We start from the raw sequence: 22,424 nt of genomic DNA on the forward strand, positions 1-22,424 counted from the left end.
AAGTGAAATGAGAAAATATATAAATAAAACTATTGTTTAAAAATAGAAAACAGAAAATTGGCATGTGCGTATGTATTCACTCCCTTTGTTAGGAAGCCCATAAAAAGCTCTGGTGCAACCAATTACTTTCAGAAGTCACATAATAAGTGAAATAATGTCCACCTGTGTGCAATCTAAGTGTCACATGATCTGTCACTACATATACACACCTTTTTTGAAAGGCCCTAAAGGCTGCAACACCTAAGCAAAAGGCATCACGAACCAAACACTGCCATGAAGACCAAGGAACTCTCCAAACAAGGGACAATGTTGTTGACAAGTACAAGTCAGGGTTAGGTTATAAAAAAAATATCCAAATCTTAGATGATTCCCAGGAGCACCACCAAATCTATCATAACCAAATAGAAAGAACATGGCACAACAGCAAACCTGCCAAGAGATGGCCGCCCACCAAAAATCATGGACCGGGAAAGGAGGGCATTAATCAGAGGCAGCACAGAGACTTAAGGTAACCTTGGAGGAGCTGCAGAGTTCCACAGCAGAGACTGGAGTATCTGTACATAGGACGACAATAAGCCGGCCGTACACTCCATAGAGTTGGGCTTTATGGCACAGTGGCCAGAAGAAAGCCATTACTTTCTGCTAAAAACAATAAGGCACGTTGCGAGTTTGCAAAAAGGCATGTGGGAGACTCCCAAAATGTATGGAGGAAGGTGCTGATGAGACTAAAATTGAACTTTTCGGTCAAAGAAAACTCCATGTCTGGCACAAACCGAACACATCACATCACCCAAAGAACACCATCCCCACAGTGAAACATGGTGGTGGCAGCATCATGCTGTAGGGATGTTTTTCAGCAGTCGGGACTGGAAAACTGGTCAGAGTTCAGGGAAAGATGGATGGTGCTAAATACAGGGATATTCTTGAGCAGAACCTGTACCACTCTGTGCCTGATTTGAGACTAGGACGGAGGTTCACCTTCCAGCAGGACAATGACCCCAAACGCACTGCTAAAGCAACACTTGAGTGGTTTAAGGGGGAAACATGAAAAATGTGTTGGAATGGCCTAGTCAAAGACCAGATCTCAATCCAATAGAAAATCTGTGGTCAGACTATCCAACTTTAAGGAGCTGGAGCAGTTTTGCGTGGAGGAACGGGCAAAAATCCCAGTGGTAAGATGTGGCAAGCTCAGACTTATCCAAAGCGACTTGGACCTTTGATTGCCGCAAAAAGTGGGGGGTGAATAGTTATGCACATTGACTTCTGTTATTTTGTCCTATTTGTTGTTTGCTTCGCAATATAAAAAGTATAAAAAATCTTCAAAGTTGTGGGCATGTTCTGTAAATTAAATGATACAAATCCTCAAACAATCCGTGTTAATTCCAGGTTGCAAGGCACTGTACATGACCATCTGCCCTGAATATCTGAGTGTATTAAAGAGGACTTTCACCGATTAGGACAATGTGAACTAAGTATACAGGCATGGAGAGCAGTGTCCAGGGATCTCACTGCACTTACTATTATCCCTGGGCGCCGCTCCGTTCTCCTGCTATGCCCTCCGGTATCTTCGGTCACAAAGTTATGGTAGGTGGAGTCTGCCCTTGTTCTGCTGTAGCGATGGCCAATCGCAGCGCAGAGCTCACAGCCTGAGAGATTATTTTCTCCCAGGCTGTGAGCTCTGCACTGCGATTGGCCAGCGCTACAGCAGAACAAGGCAGACTCCGCCTACCATAACTTAGTGACTGAAATCTCTGCCTACTATAACTTAGTGAGCGAAGATACCGGAGGGCATAGCGGGAGAACGGAGCGGCGCCCAGGGATAATAGTAAGTGCAGTGAGATCCCCGGGCACCGCTCTCCATGCCTGTATACTTAGTTCACATTGTCATAATCGGTGAAAGGCCCTCTTTAAACTCTATGTATATATATTGATTCCTCTCGTCTGATGTGGCTTCCTTCTCTGGTGACATCTACATGTGATCTTCATACCCTAGAGATATACCGTGCATAGATTTTTTACAATAATTAGAGGAGAAGCTATAGTAGGGCATCAAATCATTTAATGTATTGATAATTTACTGCCCAATTGTTGTATTGTATATTTGAAGCAATGTATGCGCAGTGCACAGCGAGCGGCAAGACTCCTGTCATGTCTGTTTTAGTAAATAATTGTTTTGCACATTCTAGAGAGTCTATTATGACTATATGGTGCGCAGTTCCTCTATTCTTAACACCCAGTTAGCAAGCAATTAATTCATAACCATCTAGTAGGAATGAGTTATATAAAACGTTCCTGCATGTGGAATGTAAGGTGCCTGGAATTAACATCCATGTAAAGAGTTTAAAATGCCAAACCATAACAATGTTCTAAAGCAGGGGTGGGGACCATTTCATGTGGTCTCCGGCCAGAACATATTGTGAAAATGCTAATGACCGCTTCTATTTTGGAAGCGGTCATTAGAATGCGGGAGCGACAGGAAGATGAGAACAGCGCTGCACTGGCTGTCCTTCACCTTCCCTTGTCCTCTTCCGGTCCCGCTCTGTGTCCTGACACATACAGTGTCAGGACGTAATTCACGTAGATGCGCACTATGACCTGACACTGTGCGCTATCAGGTCACAGTACAGCGCGGCAGGGAAGAGACCAGAGAGGGTAAGTGAATCTGCCAAGTGGCAGCGCCGTCCGAAGCTGAAGAGATAAGTTTATTTTATTTATAAATAAAAACATTTTCTGGTCACTTTGCCTCACAAAAAGTGTAATACTAAGTGATCAAAAAGGCGTATTTAGCCCCAAATGCTACCAGTCTACCCAAGACAATCTCTCCCCCCACCCCCACCCAAAAAAAAAAAGAAGAGAAAAAAAGGGCTCTCAGAAAACGGCAACACAAAAACAAGATTTTATTCTGTTCAAAATGCTTTTACTGTGTAAAACTTAAAAATACATTGGGTATGGCCGCGTCCGTAACAACCTGCTCTATAAAAATATCACATGATATGCCCCCCCTAAGGTGAATGCTGTAAAAATAAAAAAATAAAAAAATAAACTATGCCAATTATTTTCACCTAGCCTCACAAAAAGTGCAAATACCAAGCGATCAAAAAGTCTTCTGAACACCAAAATGGTACCAAACAATCATCTCATACTGCAAAAAATGAGCACCCACAAGACAATCACTTAAAAAATAAAAACCAATGGCACCCGCAAACCAATCCATCAAAATCTGCACTTTAAAATCCATATGGCACTCCTTCCATTCTGCATCCTGCCATGTGCCCCCCCAGCAATTGGGGTGTTGCTGTATTCAGGAGAAAATTGGTAACAAATTATGGGGTGCTTTTTCTCCTGTTACCCCTTGTGAAAATAAAATATTTGGGGCTAAAGCAATATTTTATTGGAAGAAATTAAACTTTTCATTTTTACAGCCAAGTGATTCCAAATTCCGTAAAACACTTAGGGGGTTTTAAAGTGCTCGGTACACAGTGCTCAGTAAACCACCTTAATATATTCTTTTAGGGGTGTAGTTTTCAAAATGGGGTCACTTTGTAGGGGGAACGTCAGGGTCTCTTCAAATACAAAATGGTGCCTAAAAATCAGCAAAATCTGCCTCCAAAATCCATATGGCGCTCCCTTCTTTCTGACTGCTGCCATGTGCCCATAGAGCAGTTTACCGCCACATATGGGGTATTTCTGTAAACTGCAGAATCCGAGTAATGTATGTTGGTTTATTTTGCTGTTAACCCTTGCTGTGTTGCAAGAAAAAAAAAATAAAAAAAAAAAGAAGATTAAAAAAAAAAAAAAATCTATTAAAGTAAAATTTTACATCCATTTCCATTAATTCTTGTGGAACACTTCAAGGGTTAATAAAGTTTGTAACATCAGTTTTGAATAATTTGAGGGGTGTAGTTCCTAAAAGGGGTCATTTATGGGTAGTTTCCATTAAGTAAGCCCCTCAAAATCACTTTATAACTGAATTGGTGCTTAAAAAATGGTTTTGGAAATTCTGTTGAAAAAAAAAAAAAAAAAATAGCTTCTAAAAATTCAAAGCCTCATAACGTCCTAAAAAAAATAAAATGACATTTACAAAATTATAACATAATTAAAAAAATTGTTAACTTAAAATTTTCTGATTTTATTATAAAGGTGAAAAAAAGCAACTCAAATTTACCATGGTCATGAAGTACAATGTGTCACAAGAAAATCTCAGAATGGACACCGTACGAGTACAGATACTTTCATTTACGTACGCGCCGATACCAAATATAACAATGAAATAAATAACATTTATTTTGTGACCATTGACCAACCAATTTAATCTAGTCATAGGGGAGATTTATCAAACCTTGTACCAAGAAACAGAGGTGCAGTTGCTGATAGCAATAAAAAACAATTAAAGCTGGAATTTGGTTGCTATGGACAACTGCTTTACTTTTCCTTTGTACAAGGGTTTCCCAACCAGTGTGTCTGCAGCTGTTTGGCTGTGCGGGCATGCTGGGAGTTGTAGTTTTGCAACAGCTGGAGGCACACTGGTTGGGAATCACCATTATATGCCCCCCCCCCCCCCACCTTATTTTACATTCGCCGTTTGAACATGAAATGGAGATGAATTTCTCCTCCATTTCATGCACCATACGGCTGGCTGTAATCCTTCCCATGCAGATGCACCAGAGTACTGGGAGGAAGTGGCTTTAACTTCCTTCCAGTGCTAGGCAATCACACGGGACTTGGGAGCCACCGCACAGAAGTCCCGCCCCCACACTGATCAGCTGGGACACGCTGCCGTCCCCACGCTGATCGGCTAGGAGCACTGCTGCCGCACGGAAGCCGACACGGGCCCCCTCGCCGCAGCCACCATCCCCACCGCTGATCATCTGGGACAAGGGACACGCCGCTGCACTGCCATCAGGTATCGGTGACATCTGCACGAGTACGCATGCAAATGTTCGGTATCAGGACATCTCTAGTAAAAGCATTCCAAAGTTATTACCTTCAGATTTGCAAAAAAATCGGCCTGGGATTTAAGGTGAAAAGTGGCTCGGAACTGAAAGGGTTAGAGGGGGTTGACCACCTTCTGGCTACTGTTGTCCAAAATATACATACACAAGAGGATTTTGTGGCACTTACCAATATAACCTTTGTCATGCGTCGTATGCTATATTTCATAAACCACGTCAGCTGGCTGGGCAAATGTATGCTATTTGCATAGAGGTCATGTCCACAACATGGCGGCTGAAGGAGGATCATATGACCAAGCATTATTCAAACACAATGCACTAAACTCCTAACAGTGCAAATGCAGATGGCATGTGTAGTGTATTGTGGTGTCTGGTCACACGACCTTCCATCAGCAGGCATCTTATGGAGAGGACCTCCATGCAGATTTCGCAAAAGATTTGGCAAACAAGGAGCCATACCTTATGAAATATAGAGACTGGTGCAGAAAAATAGACTGTATTAGTGTCATATAATCATTTTACATACTCATTGGATAAACAATAAACAAAAAGTGGGCAAGCCCTTTAAGATATAAAGTGCAAGTTTGGAGTAACACATTACTACTGAGGAAGCAGTTTTGTGGGAATATGCATGAAGTTTCTCACACCCACATGGTAACCTGCAGAGGCACCCCCAAACCATTTCTTGGGCAATTCATATTTTTCCATTTGGACGTCTCTCAGTATTACCACCTTTTGGGTGGTTGTTTGACCCGTCACTATACTATGCTTCAGTGAGTGCAGCATAGAGGTGACAGGCTCCCTTTAAAGGGAACCCATCACCTCCAACAAACATCCCAAGCCGGCAGCAGTACCTTAGAGTAGCCAGCAGCATGTTTGTAACGATCATTTTCTTCCTGCAGGCAGAGAAGCAAAAGCTGTAAAAATGTTCTTTAATCCCCTGCCGATGCGTTTCTCTAGTCAGGCTTGAAGTCACGGAGGCAGCGGCCTCCTTGCTTCAAGTCACAGTAACCACGCCCCCTTCGCTGTGACCGACAGCACTTATGCACAACAGTTTGGCTGGCTTTGCCGAACTGACGGCTGTCAGTCACAGCGAAGGGGGCGTGGTTACCGTGACTTGAAGCAAGGTGGCCGCTGCCTCCGTGACTTCAAGCCTGACTAGAGAAACGCATCGGCAGGGGATTAAAGAACGCTTTTACAGCTTTTGCTTCATCTGCCTACAGGAAGAAAATGATCGTTACAAACATGCTGCTGGCTACTATCCGGTACTGCTGCCGGCTTGGGATGTTTGTTGGAGGTGACAGGTTTCCTTTAAACTCATTCTAACTTAAAATTTTTATATAACGTGATTTCCCCACACATTTAAGGCTTGCATTTCCTCAACTAAAAAGATATTTTCTAGTCAACAATGCAGCTGGCGGTCTCCAAGTCAAGCAGACTTTGAACAGGTATTAATTTTATGAAGCAACAAACCTTGCTCTTGAGGCTCCTCTTGTTTAGGCCATACACCTCCTTGAGTGCCTGTAGAGTTTCTCCCCCTTTTTGAGTAGTAATTTTGCACATCAGCAGGAAGGGTTTTTCTCACAGCCCAACTTGATGCAGAAGACCACCCAGATCGATCAGCAGGCGAGTCAAACGAATCCTCATATTTAGGTTTATTTTTACTTTCTGGAAACCTTGAAGACTCTTGCCCTGAAGTATTAGAATTTCCTGAGTAGGGCTGTCTACTGCTCCAATTATTCTCATTTTGGTCTCCATAATTAAAGCCACCTCTAAAACCTCCTCGTCCACGTCCACCACGACTTCTAGGCGAGTTCCAATCCATGTTTACATTTCTGTTCCATGAATCCCCAGACCCATAGTGGCTATCCTCCCAATGGGAACCTCTCCCTCGATTCCCTCCTCTGCCTCTGTCCCCCCTGCCTCGACCCTCTCCCCTTCCCCTGAAATCACCTCTTCCTCTACCCCGGTCTCCTCTTCCTCTGGCATCACCCCATCCCCGGTCTCCCCTCCCTCGGCCATCTCCCCTCATCCAAGTATCACCTCTTTCTCTGCTCTCTGCAGATTTCATCTTTTCTACCACCCAATCAGGATAATCATTTCTATTGTCTGGATATGCCTCAGCTGAATCTCTAGCATCATATTTTTCATTTCTGAAATTTTCATGTTTGTCATGTTCATTTCTTCTATATTTTTCACTTCCCCGAGGACTTCTCCAATTTTCATTTGAACGTCTTTCTTTCCATGGTGGAGAAGTACAATCTTTTTCACTTTTATCAACTGTAACACTTCTATTTCTGTGTCTGGTACGTGATCCAGACCTTGATCTGCTTTTAGATCTTGAATGTCTACTTTTAGATCTTGAATGTCTGCTCCTAGATCTCGAATGCCTCCTATGGTGTCGGTCTCTGCTTCTCCCTTTTCTTTGACTACCATGACCACGCTCCCCATCTTTCTCTCTACTGGGTGATCTAGATTTACGTTTAGTGGGAGAGTCTCTAACTTTAGAGGGTGAACGGGATCTTGGTCTTTCTTTAACATCATTTTTGCTAGGTGACCAGGTTGTTGATGGGGAATGAAATCTAGATCTCCTTGCTCGCGATTCTTTTTTAGGTGTATCACAAGGAGGTAATGACTGCTTTGGAGGAGATTGAGGTACCTTGCTTGTAACCAAGGTATCTGATATATTTTTCGTAGGTTCAGTAATGCTCACCAATTGCTCAACTTCTGAATCATTAAGTTCACTACATGCTGAATCACACTCCATTGCTACTGGTTCAATGTTATCTTCACAGAAAGCCTTCTGAAGGTCATTTTTTAAATCGGTTTTTTTTCCGGTATCATGTATTTTACCATCAGTCAAAACAGGTTTTTTTAATTCATCATTTCCCAAGCTATTGACTTGAATTTCTCCAATATCAGATAACTCAGCAGGGGAATTTTTTGATAATGTCAAAGGTTGTTCTGTAAGCTCTACTCTATTAACAGAACAACCAGCAGTGTCTTGATCATCTACCTCAGAAGTCACACTTGTTTTAACATCTTGCTCTCCAATGTGCTCTTCCTGTTCTGTTGACTGCAAGTTCACCTTCGAAAGTTTGTCTTTATCATCTACCTCAGAAGTCACACTTGTTTTAACATCTTGCTCTCCAATGCGCCCTTCCTGTTCTGTTGCCTGCAAGTTCACCTTTGAAAGTTTGTCTTTATCATCTACCTCAGAAGTCACACTTGTTTTAACATCTTGCTCGCCAATGCGCTCTTCCTGTTCTGTTGACTGCAAGTTCACCTTTGAAAGTTTGTCTTTATCATCTACCTCAGAAGTCACACTTGTTTTAACATCTTGCTCGCCAATGCGCTCTTCCTGTTCTGTTGACTGCAAGTTCACCTTTGAAAGTTTGTCTTTATCATCTACCTCACAAGTCACACTTGTTTTAACATCTTGCTCACCAATGCCCTCTTCCTGTTCTGTTGACTGCAAGTTCCCCTCCGAAAGTTTTTCTTGCTCGTTTTGTTTGTGCATTGTTTTTAAAGAATCATCAGGCTCAAGTTGTTGGATGTTTGGGGGTTTCTGGATACTTTGTTCTTTTGATACATCAGGAAAGGTTGGGGTATTGTCCACATCATACTGTTTTGCTGACTCAAGTGGATGTGTAGACAGTGTGGAGCTTGACTCGTTTTCAAAATGGCTTTCATTTGCCTTTAGACTAGTGGGCAAATGGTTTTCTGCATTAAAAGTAATCTCTTCAGGCGATGGCAAGTCCTGCAAATGTTCTCTAGATTTAAATTCTGTGCAAGGCGGCGAACATGCAGATTCCTCGACATTGACCTGCTCTACTTTATTACATGACAAAGGTGGCAAATCTGTATGATCAGAAATGATGTGCTCTGCTGACCCAGGAGAAGAAAAGGAACTTTCACCATGTGAAGCATTTAGATTCTCAGATTCACAAGAAAGTTTTCCTTTTATTTCCAGCTGACTTTCAGCTGATTCCACATAACTTGGCTCATTTACAGATCTTAATAAATCTGTTTGACTGTCCTCCAAATCAGTCTGACAGTTTTTAAAGCTTGGCGAAGGGGATGAGTGTTCAGTATCAAACTGATTCTTTATATGCAAATCAGGACTAGCCAAACTATCCTCATCGACAGACTGCACGTTGTTTGCAGGTGAGGAATCAAGCAAATGTTTCTCTTCAGAGTGTTCAAGAGGAGAGGACATATCTGCATGACTGTTTTCTTTTTCATTGCTATGGTTGGGAGACTGATTCATTTTACGCTGTTCAGTTTCTGACAAGTCATCTTCTGACATTTTACATTTCTTCTCTTGCTCACTTTCGGAATCTTCTTTACCTTCTTTAGAATCCTCTTGAGATCGTGTTGCTGAGCGGAGTCTTTTTCTAGTTTGAGATCCCTTTTTAGGAGCTTGTTTCCGTTGTTTCGAAGTTTGCTTTCCTGGGTGTTCGGATGAGGAAGTATTTGTAGTGGCGGTAGCAGCATTATCATAACCAGGTGTATCATTATCAGAGCTATTGGATTTTGGAGAGCTCTGGAGATTGCTTGTGCCAGATTTGCTATTTCGTGTGGATCTCCGTCTAGTGCTGGATTGTACAGATTTTTTTCTGGTTCCTCTGCTGGTTGATGTGCCAGATGCAGCTTGCTTTTTCTCAGTGCCATCTTGTGTACCAGTGGGGGCACACATTCTGTGTGAAAAATCTATTTTCGGATAAAAACAAAAAAACATCAAATTGCAGTTAGTTAAAATACATGATATACATTGCTTCTTCATAAACAGTAATATAAGCACTTTTAGACTAGAAATTAAAGCATTCAATTTTATTTGCTTTAGACAGATTAAGGGATAAGTAAGTGAATGGTGGAGTCCTACGCCTGGGCCCCCAGCTATGATCACGAGGAAAGGAGCCCTGCATCTCCGTATGAATAAAGACAGGTTACGTAAAAGTGCATGAAACAACAAATGGCATAAGCCCCTCTAGCGGGAAGCTAGCTCAGAAATAACTGGGAAAACCTATAATCGAAAACAAACTAATTAGCTATAAAAAAAATTGTATTGAATACATGGTTAAAAACCATAATTGGAGATGACAAACAAATCAATATCAAAAGTGCAGTACAACCCTGGGAGATATGGGTAAGAGGTGTGACACAAAACAGAGCCTGAGAAGAGAATGTAGAGAGATCTATTGGGTAAACATCTAAATCAGTAAAGTGCAAAAAGTGCATATGCAAGCCACATGTAAACAGCAAAAGTCAAGACTCTATCCTACTAAAAGGCTCATAGGTAGTTCATATTATAGACTCAATATAGATTTAAATAGTCACATACCGTTAATCAAAATCATATCCCCACAGGAAGACCCCACACCCCGACGCACGTTTCGTTGGAACCCTTCCTCTGGGGGCACCAGAAGGTGGCGTATCATTTTGATTAACGGTATGTGACCATTTACATCTATATTGAGTCTACAATATGTACTACCTATGAGCCTTTTAGTAGGGTAGAGTAGTGACTTTTGCTGTTTACATGTGGCTTGCATATGCACTTTTTGCACTTTACTGATTAGATGTTTACCCAATAGATCTCTCTCTACTTTCTCTTCTCAGGCTCTGTTTTATGTCACACCTCTTACCCATATCTCCCAGGGTTGTACCACACTTTTGAAATTGATTTGTTTGTCATCTCCTATTATATGTTTAACCATGTATTTCAATAAAAAAATTTATAGCTGGGGACATGGCACTCTTGTTCTTGTGATTGAAGATTCCAGCAGTCACACCCCAACTGATCAGAAATCTATCCATTCTCCTGTGGATATGGGATAAATTTGTACCTTGCGACAACCCCTTTAATGATTAAGTCTTACTGTAAAGCAACATTGGAACAGTATAAGGCTACTTTCACATCTGCACTTTCCTTTTCCGCTATGGCAATCAGTCATAGGATCTCAAAAGCGGGGGAAAACACTTCTGGAATGCATTCCGTTACATTTGGTTGCGTCCCCATCGCGGACGGAATAATGCTGCAAGCAGAGTTTTTCTGTCCGCGATGTGGTGCGGAGCAAGACTGATACATCATGACTCACAATACAAGTCAATGGGGAAGGATCTGTTTTCTCGGACACATTAGAAAACGGATCCATCCCCAATGACTTTCTATGGTGTTCATGACGGATCAGTCTTGGCCAAAAAGATCATACAATCGGATCCGTTCATAACAGATGCAGATGGTTGTATTATCATGACAGAAGCATTTTTTGCTGATCCATGACGGATCTAGCAAAAACGCTAGTGTGAAAGTAACCTAAGGGAACATCTATAAATTGACCAGAGCAGCCGGTCGCAGATGCATGCGACCACTCCTTTAATTTCTCCAGGAGCTCCAGAGATAGCAGAGTACAATACTTTGCTATCTCCGGAACTCCCATAGATATAAATAGAGCGATCGCATGCATTGGCGACCGGCTGCTCTGGCCATTTCAGGGGAGCAATAGAGTATGGTGCCCCCTTCTCGTGATGGGTGGGGGTTCCAGCGGTAGGACCCCCAGCAATCTAATACATAGAGTTATCCCCTATTCTGGGTATAGGGCATAACGTTAAACAACCAAAACACTGCTTTAGGTAGACATCAAAATGTAATTTATCCACAAAAAGGGTGCTATTCTTTCCAAACATTACCACAAAAGCCCCCCAAAAATAAAAAATATATATATCATTTCAACTACTACTTTACTTCTTATGTGTTATGTTACAACAATTTGGAGAAAAAGTAGAAGGTTTTACCTTTTCTTCTAAAAGAAATAGGCCTTAATGGAAAGACATATTCCTCCAAAGATGATGGTGGATGGATGAGTGTTTCAGCAGGTAAAGTGGAATTGCTAGAAAACAACAAGTTACTCAAATTTAAGTAATTTAAAAGGGTTTGTCCCAAAAAACACTACAGTTTTCAAACTAGTACCTGGATCTGAATACTTTTGTAATTGCATCTAATGTAATACAATTTAGTAAAGCAAGTGAGTTATTCAATTATATCCATCTGTATAGTGCCACTTGCCATTTGTTGTTTTCCTTATTTCCCTGTCCACCTTAATAATGTTGCTGCTGCCAGAATCAGAGTTAAAGGGGTTTTCCAGGGTCCTAATACTGATTACTTATACTCAGTGTAAGTTATTATCCAATCGGTAAACCCAACAAACAATTGTTCCCTAAAGCCTCAGGTGCCGGAACTAGCTCTTGAATAGAGCAGGAAACAGTTCCAGTGTAGTGGCCATAACGGGTCACTGCAGCTTAGCTCCCATTCACTACAGTAGGAGCTGAGCTGCAGTAACCCAGAACAGTTAGTTCCAGTACCAGAGGCTGCAGGAAATAGCTGATCAGTAGGGCAGCCAGGTATCAGTTCCCCACTGATTGTATACTGATGACCTATCCTAAGGATAGGTCTTCAATATCAGGAGCCCTATCCTAAGGATAGGTCTTCAATATCAGGAGCAAGGTAAACCCCCTTTACGTTCATTGAAGATGTTTCGCCTCTTAGTAATAAGATAATTTGTGATGGTCTTGGAACGCTGTGGCATAAAAGCAAATAATGTGAAATAACGAGATTTTTGTATAACTTACCAGTAAAATCTCTTTCTCGCTCTTTCCTTGGGGGACACAGAAGACCTTGGGTATAGCTCATCTCCATAGGAGGCGTGACACTAAGTGAAAACTGTTAAGCCCCTCCTCCACAGCTATACCCTCAGCCTGGAGAGAGAGACTGCCAGTTGCGTGTCCAAGCAGTGAGAAAAGGCAAAGTCCAACAAGGAACCAACAAGCCAACTACCCAACGGGTAACAAAAACTCGGAAACTGTACAGAGAAAAACAATGAATGGGTGGGTGCTGTGTCCCCCAAGGAAAGAGCGAGAAAGATTTTACTGGTAAGTTATACAAAAATCTCGTTTTCTCGCCCAGTTTCCTTGGGGGACACAGAAGACCATGGGACGTTCAAAAGCAGTCCAAAAGGGGGAGGGACCACAGCACCAAGGTGAAGCACCCGAAAGGCATCAATGAACCGCCGCCCGCAAACCCAGGCGGGGCAGGCAGCATCTGCCAAAGGCAGAGTATGCACCCTGTAGAACTTGTCAAGGCGTGCAAGGTAGACCTGTGGCCGCCTTGCCCAAATGCATGGCCGAAGCCCAATGCCTCCGGCCCAGGAGGCACCGACCGCTCTGGTGAAATGAACGGTGACACCAAGACAGAATCCTGCCCTAGGTGCGGAAACCTCAGCAATAGCCAATTTGAGCAAGCGGAGGACAACCACCCTGGAGTCCGTCAACCCCATGCACAGACCTCCTGGAAACCCAAGAGGCCGAACATCTACAAGAGTCGGAGATCTCCAAGTAAAAAAACGGCAAGGCCCAAACAACGTCCAAATAGGTGAAGTGTTGAAGCGAAAGGCAAACACCACCTTCAGAAGGAAGGAAGGAAGGAAGGAAGGAACGAAGAAAAACGGGATGTAGAACAGCCCTGTCCTGGAAAAGACAGAAGGCTCGTAAAAAAAAAAGGGCCATTCCGGCACCCGTCAGAGACACGACTGATACAGAACACAACCGTACCGGACAGAAGGGGTAGAGAGAACCTCTGTAACGGCCCCAAGGACAAGATTGGAGCGCCGAGAGCTCAGTATATAGTCCCAGGGCGGTACCGAAGGACAGTACAGAGGAACCAAAGAGCCACTCCGAGGAAGGTGGTCTTGGCAGGCCCAGAGGGCCGGGAACGCTGGAAGAGGAAGAACAGCGCCGACACTTGACACCCCAAGTAAACGACAGAACCATGGGGAGAGAAATTCAGAGTGGGGAATGCACAGCTTCCCACAGAACCCCATACAAAAAAACCCTAAGCCTTACGACAGATCCTGGACGAAACACAGCCAGGAGTGGACAGTAGCGAACCCGCTGGAGTCGCCTGGCAAGCGGGCGAAAACCCAATGTGATCAGGCGCAGACCAGTAACACGGGCAGAAGGGTCGACAAAACTAGCCCCGTCGGCCCTCGAACAACGTTGTCCCGTATCCACCCGAGTGGGGGAGCAGAGGACAGATGGAAAGAACCCAAAGGATCCGCCAGATACCGGGAGAAGACCGGCAAAAGTCCATGCTGATGTAACCACGTTGTACAGCCCCGGTGTGGGAGATCAAAGGACAATCTGGATCGAAAAAGGTAGTCCCCCCAAGTTATCAAGAAGGCAAGTCTACAGCAGGACCATGCAATCTGCACTCAGCGGGAGGACAGCACGCGGTAGACTCGGTAAATAGGCACACAGCTAATACAGCCAGTGTGAACCAGGGAGACAGCACGAGGCCAAAAGGAACACCGGAACCATCCACATGAACAACCATGCTCTCCCCAGAGGGGAGGACAGTGAAAGAACAGCCTCTGAAGTCCAGCATCGGAGTGATCCGTACCGAGCGGGAGCCAAACAAAGCCGGCGAGATAAGGCAGTGGAGACAGAGGCCGGCATAACACCCTCCAACCGAAAGGAGGAGGGGTGGGCAACAGGGAAGCCATAGGCCAGCTGAAAAGCAGAACCCGCTACACTGAGAGACGCCCGGTCCACCGCCTCGCAGAAGGCGAATACCTTGGAGAACCCAAGGCGGAGGTCCTCCGGACCTGGGTAATCGAGCACCCAAGAGAAGTTGGGTGACCTTCCAGAGAATAGCAGCCCGAACCTGGCAGCAGATCAGACAGAAGCGCAGAGGCGCCAAGAGGAAGGACTCATACCACACTGCATCCGAAGAGGAGGAAATTGCAGCAGGCAAGGGAATCGCAGTCCTGCACGAGCCAACGAAGAATTCGAGAGGCGCTGCAGACAACAGCACTCTCGAGCATGTGACCACTAGCGCAGGGGAACAATGCCGCGGGAGGACGAATGGGTACGTATCTAGGGACCACGAACACACCCCGGGCGGAAGGGCCACGAAAGGAATGAGTACCACCCAGCTAGGTGCAGTAGCGAACAAGTAGAGCCCGTCTACTTATAAAAAAGGTATATACCTTGAATACATTGGGCATTCATCTGCTGTTTGTTGGACACCACCTCAGGCCCACACAGTTGGACCGAATGAGCTCTTTAGAGAATAGTGCAAGGCTTGCTGGAAGCACCATATCCCAAGAGAAAAAAGTACATCTCAGGATAAAGGGGGGCATACGGACGAGTAGCCCCGTAAGCAGTGAGAAGGCCAACCCACCTATGGGAGGAGAAGGCATACACGGCCCAAACAACGGATAGAGCGCACAAGAAAGTCCGCCCACTGCAAAAAATAGTCACTCAGCGAAGAATCAGCCAGAGTCCAACCGTAACAATGGAAGTGCAAAGTGCAACCCGAAAGGTAGTCATGCACAAGACTAGTACGGCATGCGATGGAACGCAAACAGTCCGCCCAGAAAAGGGGGAAAATGTACCTGGCAACCACTGCAGAGGCCTGCCCAAAAAAAAGGGGGGGATGCCAAGGCCAGTACCTACTCCGGAAAGGTAGGGCATACCATACTCCGCCCAGAAGGGGGCCATGCCCATGGCCGCACATATCCAGCAGAACGCAGGAAGGTCCACTTTAGTGAAAGGGGGCATGCACAGGTTATTCTATCATTAAGTGATTGTGCAAAAATCCACCCAACACCGAATGTCGTGAGAGTGCACCACTCCGCCAATGAAGGGGGACGTGTACCAGTCCAGCACAGCATAAACAAGGACAGCCGTGGATCGTGTGAGCGTGCAAAATGCCGCCCATGGAATAATGGGGGGTCATGCACAAGACCAGCACCGTATCCAATGGAAGTGCCAGCATTCCACCCAAGTTAGAGGGCATGCTCATGACCGGCAACGCATCCAGTGAGTGCAGTATTCCGCCCAGAAATGGGGGTCATGCACATGGCCAGCCACGCATCCAGTGAGAGCGCCGCCATGGATGAGAGTGCACGTATGTCGCCTGAGGAAAGGAGACATGTCCATGGCCGGCAGCGAATCCAGTGAGAGTGCGGCACACCGCCCACGGAAGGGGGGGGGGGGGGGGGGGTGGTGGTCATGCAGATGGCCTGCAACGGATCCAGTGAGAGTGCAGTGTACCTATGAAAGGGGTTCACGCACACGGCCGGCACCGTATCCGGTGAAAGTGCAGTATTCCGCCTATGGAAGGTTTCATGCACATGGCCGGCAGCGAATCCAGTGTTCCGCCTATGGAAGGGGAACGTGCACATGGCCTGCACCGTAACCGGGGAAAGTGCAGTATACCTCCTTATCCGGGGAGAGTGCAGTATACCTCTCATGGAAGGGGTTCATGCACATGGCCAGCACCGTATCCGGTAAGAGTGCAATATTCCACCTATGGAAGGGTTCATGCACATAGCCGGCAGCGAATCCAGTGAGTGCAGCGTCCCGCCTGTGGAAGGGGGTCGTGCATATGGCCAACACAGCATCCGGCGAGAGTGCAGCAGTCCGCCTAGAAAAGGGGGGGATCATGCACGAGGCCAGGCCGCAGCCAGGGAGAGTGCAGTATTCCGCCTAGGAAGGAGGGTCATGCACCTGCAGCCACCAGAACTGGAGTGGGTGACGAAGTCTGGTCAGAAAAAAATCTGCATGCACTTGGCCAGCGCCGAATCCCGGGAGAGGGCAAGAAAAAACGCCTGGGAGGCGCCGCGGCCGGGGAACACGACACACCGCCTAAGAGGGGGGCATGCATACAGACAGCAGTACTAAATGATGAGGCTGCCGCGTCCTGCGCAGCCCACAAGTCCAGTTATTTAAAACAAAATAATAGTATTTTTTTTTTTTATTATTATTTTTATTATCATTATTATTTATTTATTAATATTACAGCCTCCCTGAGGCAGAAAGGGGGCCACCATACAGGGGCACAGGCCGTACAGGCCCTCAGGAGCCGGCCAGTACCCAAAGGGTTAACAGGCATCTGGCCTGGGGGCGGCGCAGCGAACCCCTGGGGGTGGGGGAACCTCCAGGCGGGAAGAATCCGCGCCTGGAGAGTTCCCGCCCCCCCCCAGAGGCCAGAATGTTGCGGCCTAGTAGGCCGTGAAGCCGGGGCCTAAATTTTAGCGTCGCCCGGCTGACCGGGGCCGCAAGTATTTAAAGTATCGGCCGGGCCTAAGCCGGCCGCGGGAGCCCCCGTACCGGTCGCGGGTGCCCAACCCGAGCGCCGGAAGTGCGCAGCAGGCCGCGAAGCCTGAACAAACTATGCAGCGCCCCGGCCGGCCGGAATGCACCGACGGCCGGCCGGGACCTGTTGGAACACAGCGCTATCCAATGCCGGCTGCGGGAGCCCACCCGGCAGCCGGGAGAATCAGGGACCCGAGAGGTGCGTGGAGGTGCGGCCCAGTAGGCCGCGATGTCTGGGCCCAAAGTTGCGGCGTCCGGCCAACCGGACGGATGGTCGGCCGGCCTAGTTAGAGCATAGTGCGCACATGCAATGCAGACCGCGGGTGCCCACCCCGCGGCCCGGAAGAGTCAGGGGCCCGAGGAAGGAGCACCGGATGGTGCGGGCCAGCAGGCCGCGAAGCCTGGACTAAATTTTGGCGGCGCCCAGGATTACCCATGCCGTCAGGAGCGGCAGCAGGTCCTGAGCAGCGCACCGGTAAGCGCCCCCTCTTTGCGCGCGTCCTGCACCAGCGGTATGATCTATGGCGGGGAAGAGAGGGAGCAGATTGCCGCCTTGCGGCACCCCAGGGACCACCCTAGGTCCAGCAGGGCCACCCTATAGCCACTCTGCTATAAGAGACAAACATTTTAAATCTGTCTTTGGTAAAGCAATGGGTAATGCCTAAACCTTGCACCTCTCCGCTCTCGGATAGACTACCAGTATGGGGGTCAGTCACGCAGGAGACCGGGGAGGGAGGGGACGTAGGGCTGGAGAAGCCACTCTCACCACAGATGTCTTCACCCTCGGTCCGTTCCAGCAGGGTCGCCCCTTCAGCTACTGGCACCGTAGTGGCAGGACGCTGGAAGAGGGGCTTGGCGCGCGGGCGACCCTTGCGCTGGCGGGATGCAGGGGAGCTGGGCTGCCCTGGTCCACCTTGCCTTCTGTGGGGGAGGCAGCAGTGCGGATGACCGGCACTGGCGCAGCTCAACCCCGGGAGAAACAGAGGTCTAGTGCGTCTCTGTTGTCCCGTATTCTGGAACAAAAAGAAAAAGTAAAAATCAAAAATTTTAAAACAACAAAGGAGAAAACAGCCCTGCAGTAGCAGGGAGTGTCTTGCCTCCTTGGACACTAAGCAAAAAACTGGCAGTCTCTCTCTCCAGGCTGAGGGTATAGCTGTGGAGGAGGGGCTTAACAGTTTTCACTTAGTGTCACGCCTCCTATGGAGATGAGCTATACCCAAGGTCTTCTGTGTCCCCCAAGGAAACTGGGCGAGAAAAGCGGTTTTATTGTACAAAAGTAGTTAAACCGTCAATAAATTAAAAAAACTTTAAAATTTGGGATCGCTGAAGTCATACTGACCCATCCCCAAAATAATATGGTCAATGGTTCATCTGTGACGATGTCCACAAAGGGTCTGCTTTTGGTCTGTGTTTTTGCCCTCCATGTGTCATCTGTTTTTCATGTGCCCTGCCAGGCTGAAAAGTTCCCTTAAAATAAAGAATTTTAAAATATGCTAATGAGCCTCTAGGTGCTATTAGGCCGTCGCTTCAGCACCTAGAGGCTCAGTTTAAGCACCCTTTGGCACGCCCAGGTCCAGTAGGATTGACTTTCGAGTTCTCCTCAGTGTCCCGTAAATTCCGCGCCTGCGCCGTCCCTTTTAGTATTCGGCGCAGTGAGTGAAGGACGCGCTCCTGCTGCCGGCGTCCTTCCTTCGGTGCAGGCAGTGAGGAAGCCAGCAGCAGGAGTGCAGCCTTCACTCACTGCGCCGAATACTAAAAAGGGACGGCGCAGGATTTACAGGACAACTCGAACGTCAATCAACTGGACCTGGGCATGCCAAAGGGTGCGTAGACCGAGCCTCTAGGTGCTGAAGCAACGCCCTAATAGCACCTAGAGGCTCATTAGCATATTGCAAAAGTCTTTATTTTAAGAGAACTAATTTGATCCAAATTTCATTTCAGGATAAATTCCATTTGCCGTGTAGCTGGATTTCCTTGCCCTTCGTGGTAGCGAATAGATTTAACCTGTAAGGGTCCATTCACATGTCCGACGTGCGTTCCACAATTCCGGATCCGGGCAGCACAATGAATGGGTCCGCAATTACGTTCCGCAGAATGCGGAACAGAATTTCGGACGTGTGAATGGACCCTTATGGTGTAAAAACAAAACACACACAACATCCTTACCATCTCCATTAGCTCGCAACGGGCCGACTGCCGTCATCTTGATCTCGGCTGAAATCCCGTGCGTGATGACGTCATATCGCCAGATCTTCAAGCAAGATGGTGGCAACCATCCCATCGCGAGCAAATGGAGGTGGCAAGTTTGATTTCATTTTTTTTAATGTTAAATTTTACAGTTTTTACACTCAGATGCCGTGATCATTTATGAACGTGGCATCTGAGGGGTACAATGACAGGGGGCGAAATCGCAGCTCCCCGTCATTGCACCTGCTACTTACAAAAAAGTAATTAGTCACAAAGCAATTTTTTTTTCTAAAATTCGGCGAAGCAGCCGAATAAAATTTTCTAAAACTTTGCTCATCTCTAGTTATTACGGTACAATTCCAAAAGCTCTTACCACTGAATTCCTTCAGCACCAAGTGGCATCCTCAGGTGCTTCAGTGCTTCCCTCTTACGTCGTATCAAACAGATTTCATTTTCCTCTTGTTCAGTTCTACAATAGATTTTAAATTAAATAATCAGTAATTCAAGAATGTTAATGGCCAAAACATTTACATAAAAACTATGGGGAAATTAATCAAAGCTGCATGCCACTTTATTGTTGTAAAAATGTAAAACTTCTGTATTTTATGCCGTTCACAGCACAGGCAGGGCATGGAAAAAGTGATGGGCTGCCTCTGCTCGACACGTTTCTCATTAACTTATGCCAGATAACTGGTTGAAAATTCCACTGGATTTTTTTTTTGCCAAGGCTGGTGTGTGAGAGAGGAGCATCAACTGCTCTCAGGACAGCATCCCAGGATTTTAAATGGCACTGCGCTAGGTGGAGCAACGTAGCTTCTTTGTTACTGCAATCGGTGGTCGTCTTACCGCCTAGACCCACACTGATCACAAATTATGATGTTAGGAAAAAAAAAAAAAAGTGGTTTTATGGGCTCCAGATATTGAGGACCTAGCCTCAGGATGGGGTGTTGTCAGGAAAGATGGCTGCTGGCTGAACAAGCATTGGGCTGACTGCTACTGAAGGTTTATTAACGCTTAAAATGCCTCTTTCAGAAGAGCGTGTCCCGTACGGAAATCCCACTCCGTGTGAGTGTAATTTATCGTTATAGATGCTGCTCATTTCGCAGCAGAGCACAGCGTTATAATGATTTATAATACTGTGTGTCTATGCATGACTTTACTCTTACAGGATTATACTGGCATAACTCTGTCACTATAAGGCCTCATGCACACGGCTGTTGTCCAGCGGAGCCTATATTGTGGCCCGCAATACACGGGCACCTGGCATTACAGATGCGGTCCACAATCCAGATGGTCGTGCGGAACGTAGGCACGGAACCCCACGGAGTGCTTCCGTGGGGTTTCTGTCCGTGCCTCCGCACCGCAAAAAAATGTGTGGTCTGCAGAATCCGCACGGATGTTGCCTGTGCATTGGGGACTGCTGTGTGCATGAGGCCTAACTCTGTAGAAGCAAAGTCATGCAGAGACATACAGCATTGTCAATCATAATGCCATGCGCTCCTGCGAAAGGAGCAGTGTACGTAACAGGAAATCATGCTCACACACGGAGCGCGACTTCTGCACAGGACACATTTGCCTGAAACTTGAAAGACTGCTTTCTTACTCAGAAAAGTAGTAGTAGTATTTCATTCACACACCACAAGATGTCAGGCAGAATTTGATAGATTGGTTTTCAATCTTAAAGGGCATCTGTCAGCAGAGTTGTACCCATCAAACTGGCTGACTTCTTGCATGCACACTAGGCATCTGTGTTGGTCTCATGTTCATGTGAAAATTATATATGTAAATGAGCCTCTGGAACCAACGGGAATGTTGCCATTAAACTTAGATGCACTGCTTTCTCTGTGCTTCACTAACTGATGGGGCCAGGCATGATGACACTGCCTGGCCCTGTTAAATTGCAGAAGGTGGGGCAGTTGCAGAGAGAGCAGAGCCTCTAGGTGTAACAACGCCTCCGTTGTTCCAAAAGGCTCATTTGCATATATTAGAACATCATTTTTCTCAGCAATAAACATGGGACCAACAAAGATGTCTTCAGCTTCCAAGCGCTCATGTAAGTCAGCCAGTTTTATAGGTAGAAATCTGCTGACAGATAGCTTTTAAGTGTTCAGAGGGAGGTAAAACAAGCCCCATGAGAAAGAAGCCAATTTGCCCCATATGAGGGAAAACCATTCTATTTGGCTTCAAATATGATAATCAGAATAAATCCCTAAACCAACATTTTATATACAGCAGTCTAATAACTTGCACAGCATTAAGAAAGTATTCAGAAACTTTGAGTTTTGCCACATGTTGATAGGTTTCAACCTAAAGAGTGTTTTCTTATCAAAAGGAAATTATGGCATTTATTCTGGGACTATTGCCAAACCTGAGAATGAAGGACAGTCAGTGCAGGCCTCCACCCCTCCTGGCCACTCACTGTGTAGGGGAACTGACACCATACACAGCACTGCAGCTCAGCCCATCCACTCGAAAGCAATGTCCCATCCACTCGAAAGCCCCACAACACCCGCCAACTCACTAAACCAGCAATGCAGCCCTTTACTAGGGATTGGCAAAAGGCAGATCTCTAATGATCAGGAAGAGATGGGAATTGATTTTCTCATCAATTTACAATACTACATAATTACAATGTTTACTTATTTTTTTTATTTTTAAACATTTTTGTACTCAGACCTTTACCTTACCACTTTAAAGAGGACCTGTCACATCTCCTGACATGCCTGTTTTAATAGCTTCATGCATTCCCCATGTAATAATTCTGGAACATCTGTTATGTCTGTATGTTCTGCCATTCCTAATAGCACCTAAGTTATGAACGAATTGCTAGTAGTCTGCAGTAAGGGTACAGAGGGCAGGTAACAAGTTGGGGGAGGTGTACTTGCAGTCTGAAAATGGCAGCACTGATTAAATAGAGTGAGTCTGTGCAGGGACACCCCCCCCCCCCTAACTGGTTGCCACCCCTCTGTACCCTTACTGCAGAATTACAGCAATCAATTCATAATTTCTATTTATATGGCTCTATGTTGTGCTATTCCTTTATTCCTACCAGATGTTCCAGAATTGTTATTACATGGGAAATGTATGAAGCTATTAAAACAGGCATGTCAGGAACGGTGAAAGGTC

The 22,424-nt window shown here is 46.0% G+C and overlaps 1 protein-coding gene across 2 annotated transcripts in view; it reads right to left on the reverse strand.

Moving 5' to 3' along the window:
- SCAF11 (SR-related CTD associated factor 11) overlaps window positions 1–22,424 on the reverse strand; it is a 92,880-nt gene that overhangs the window by 18,243 nt on the left and 52,213 nt on the right. For both annotated transcript variants that reach the window (XM_044280381.1, XM_044280380.1), the window contains exons 9-11: window positions 19,672–19,767; window positions 11,751–11,845; window positions 6,426–9,665 (exon numbers count right to left, since the gene is read on the reverse strand). In XM_044280381.1, the coding sequence (XP_044136316.1) occupies window positions 6,426–9,665; window positions 11,751–11,845; window positions 19,672–19,767 (3,431 nt within the window). The remainder of the gene's footprint in view (window positions 1–6,425; window positions 9,666–11,750; window positions 11,846–19,671; window positions 19,768–22,424) is intronic.

The sequence above is a fragment of the Bufo gargarizans genome, chromosome 2 (assembly GCF_014858855.1).
Source record: "Bufo gargarizans isolate SCDJY-AF-19 chromosome 2, ASM1485885v1, whole genome shotgun sequence".
Classification (NCBI taxonomy): domain Eukaryota; kingdom Metazoa; phylum Chordata; class Amphibia; order Anura; family Bufonidae; genus Bufo; species Bufo gargarizans.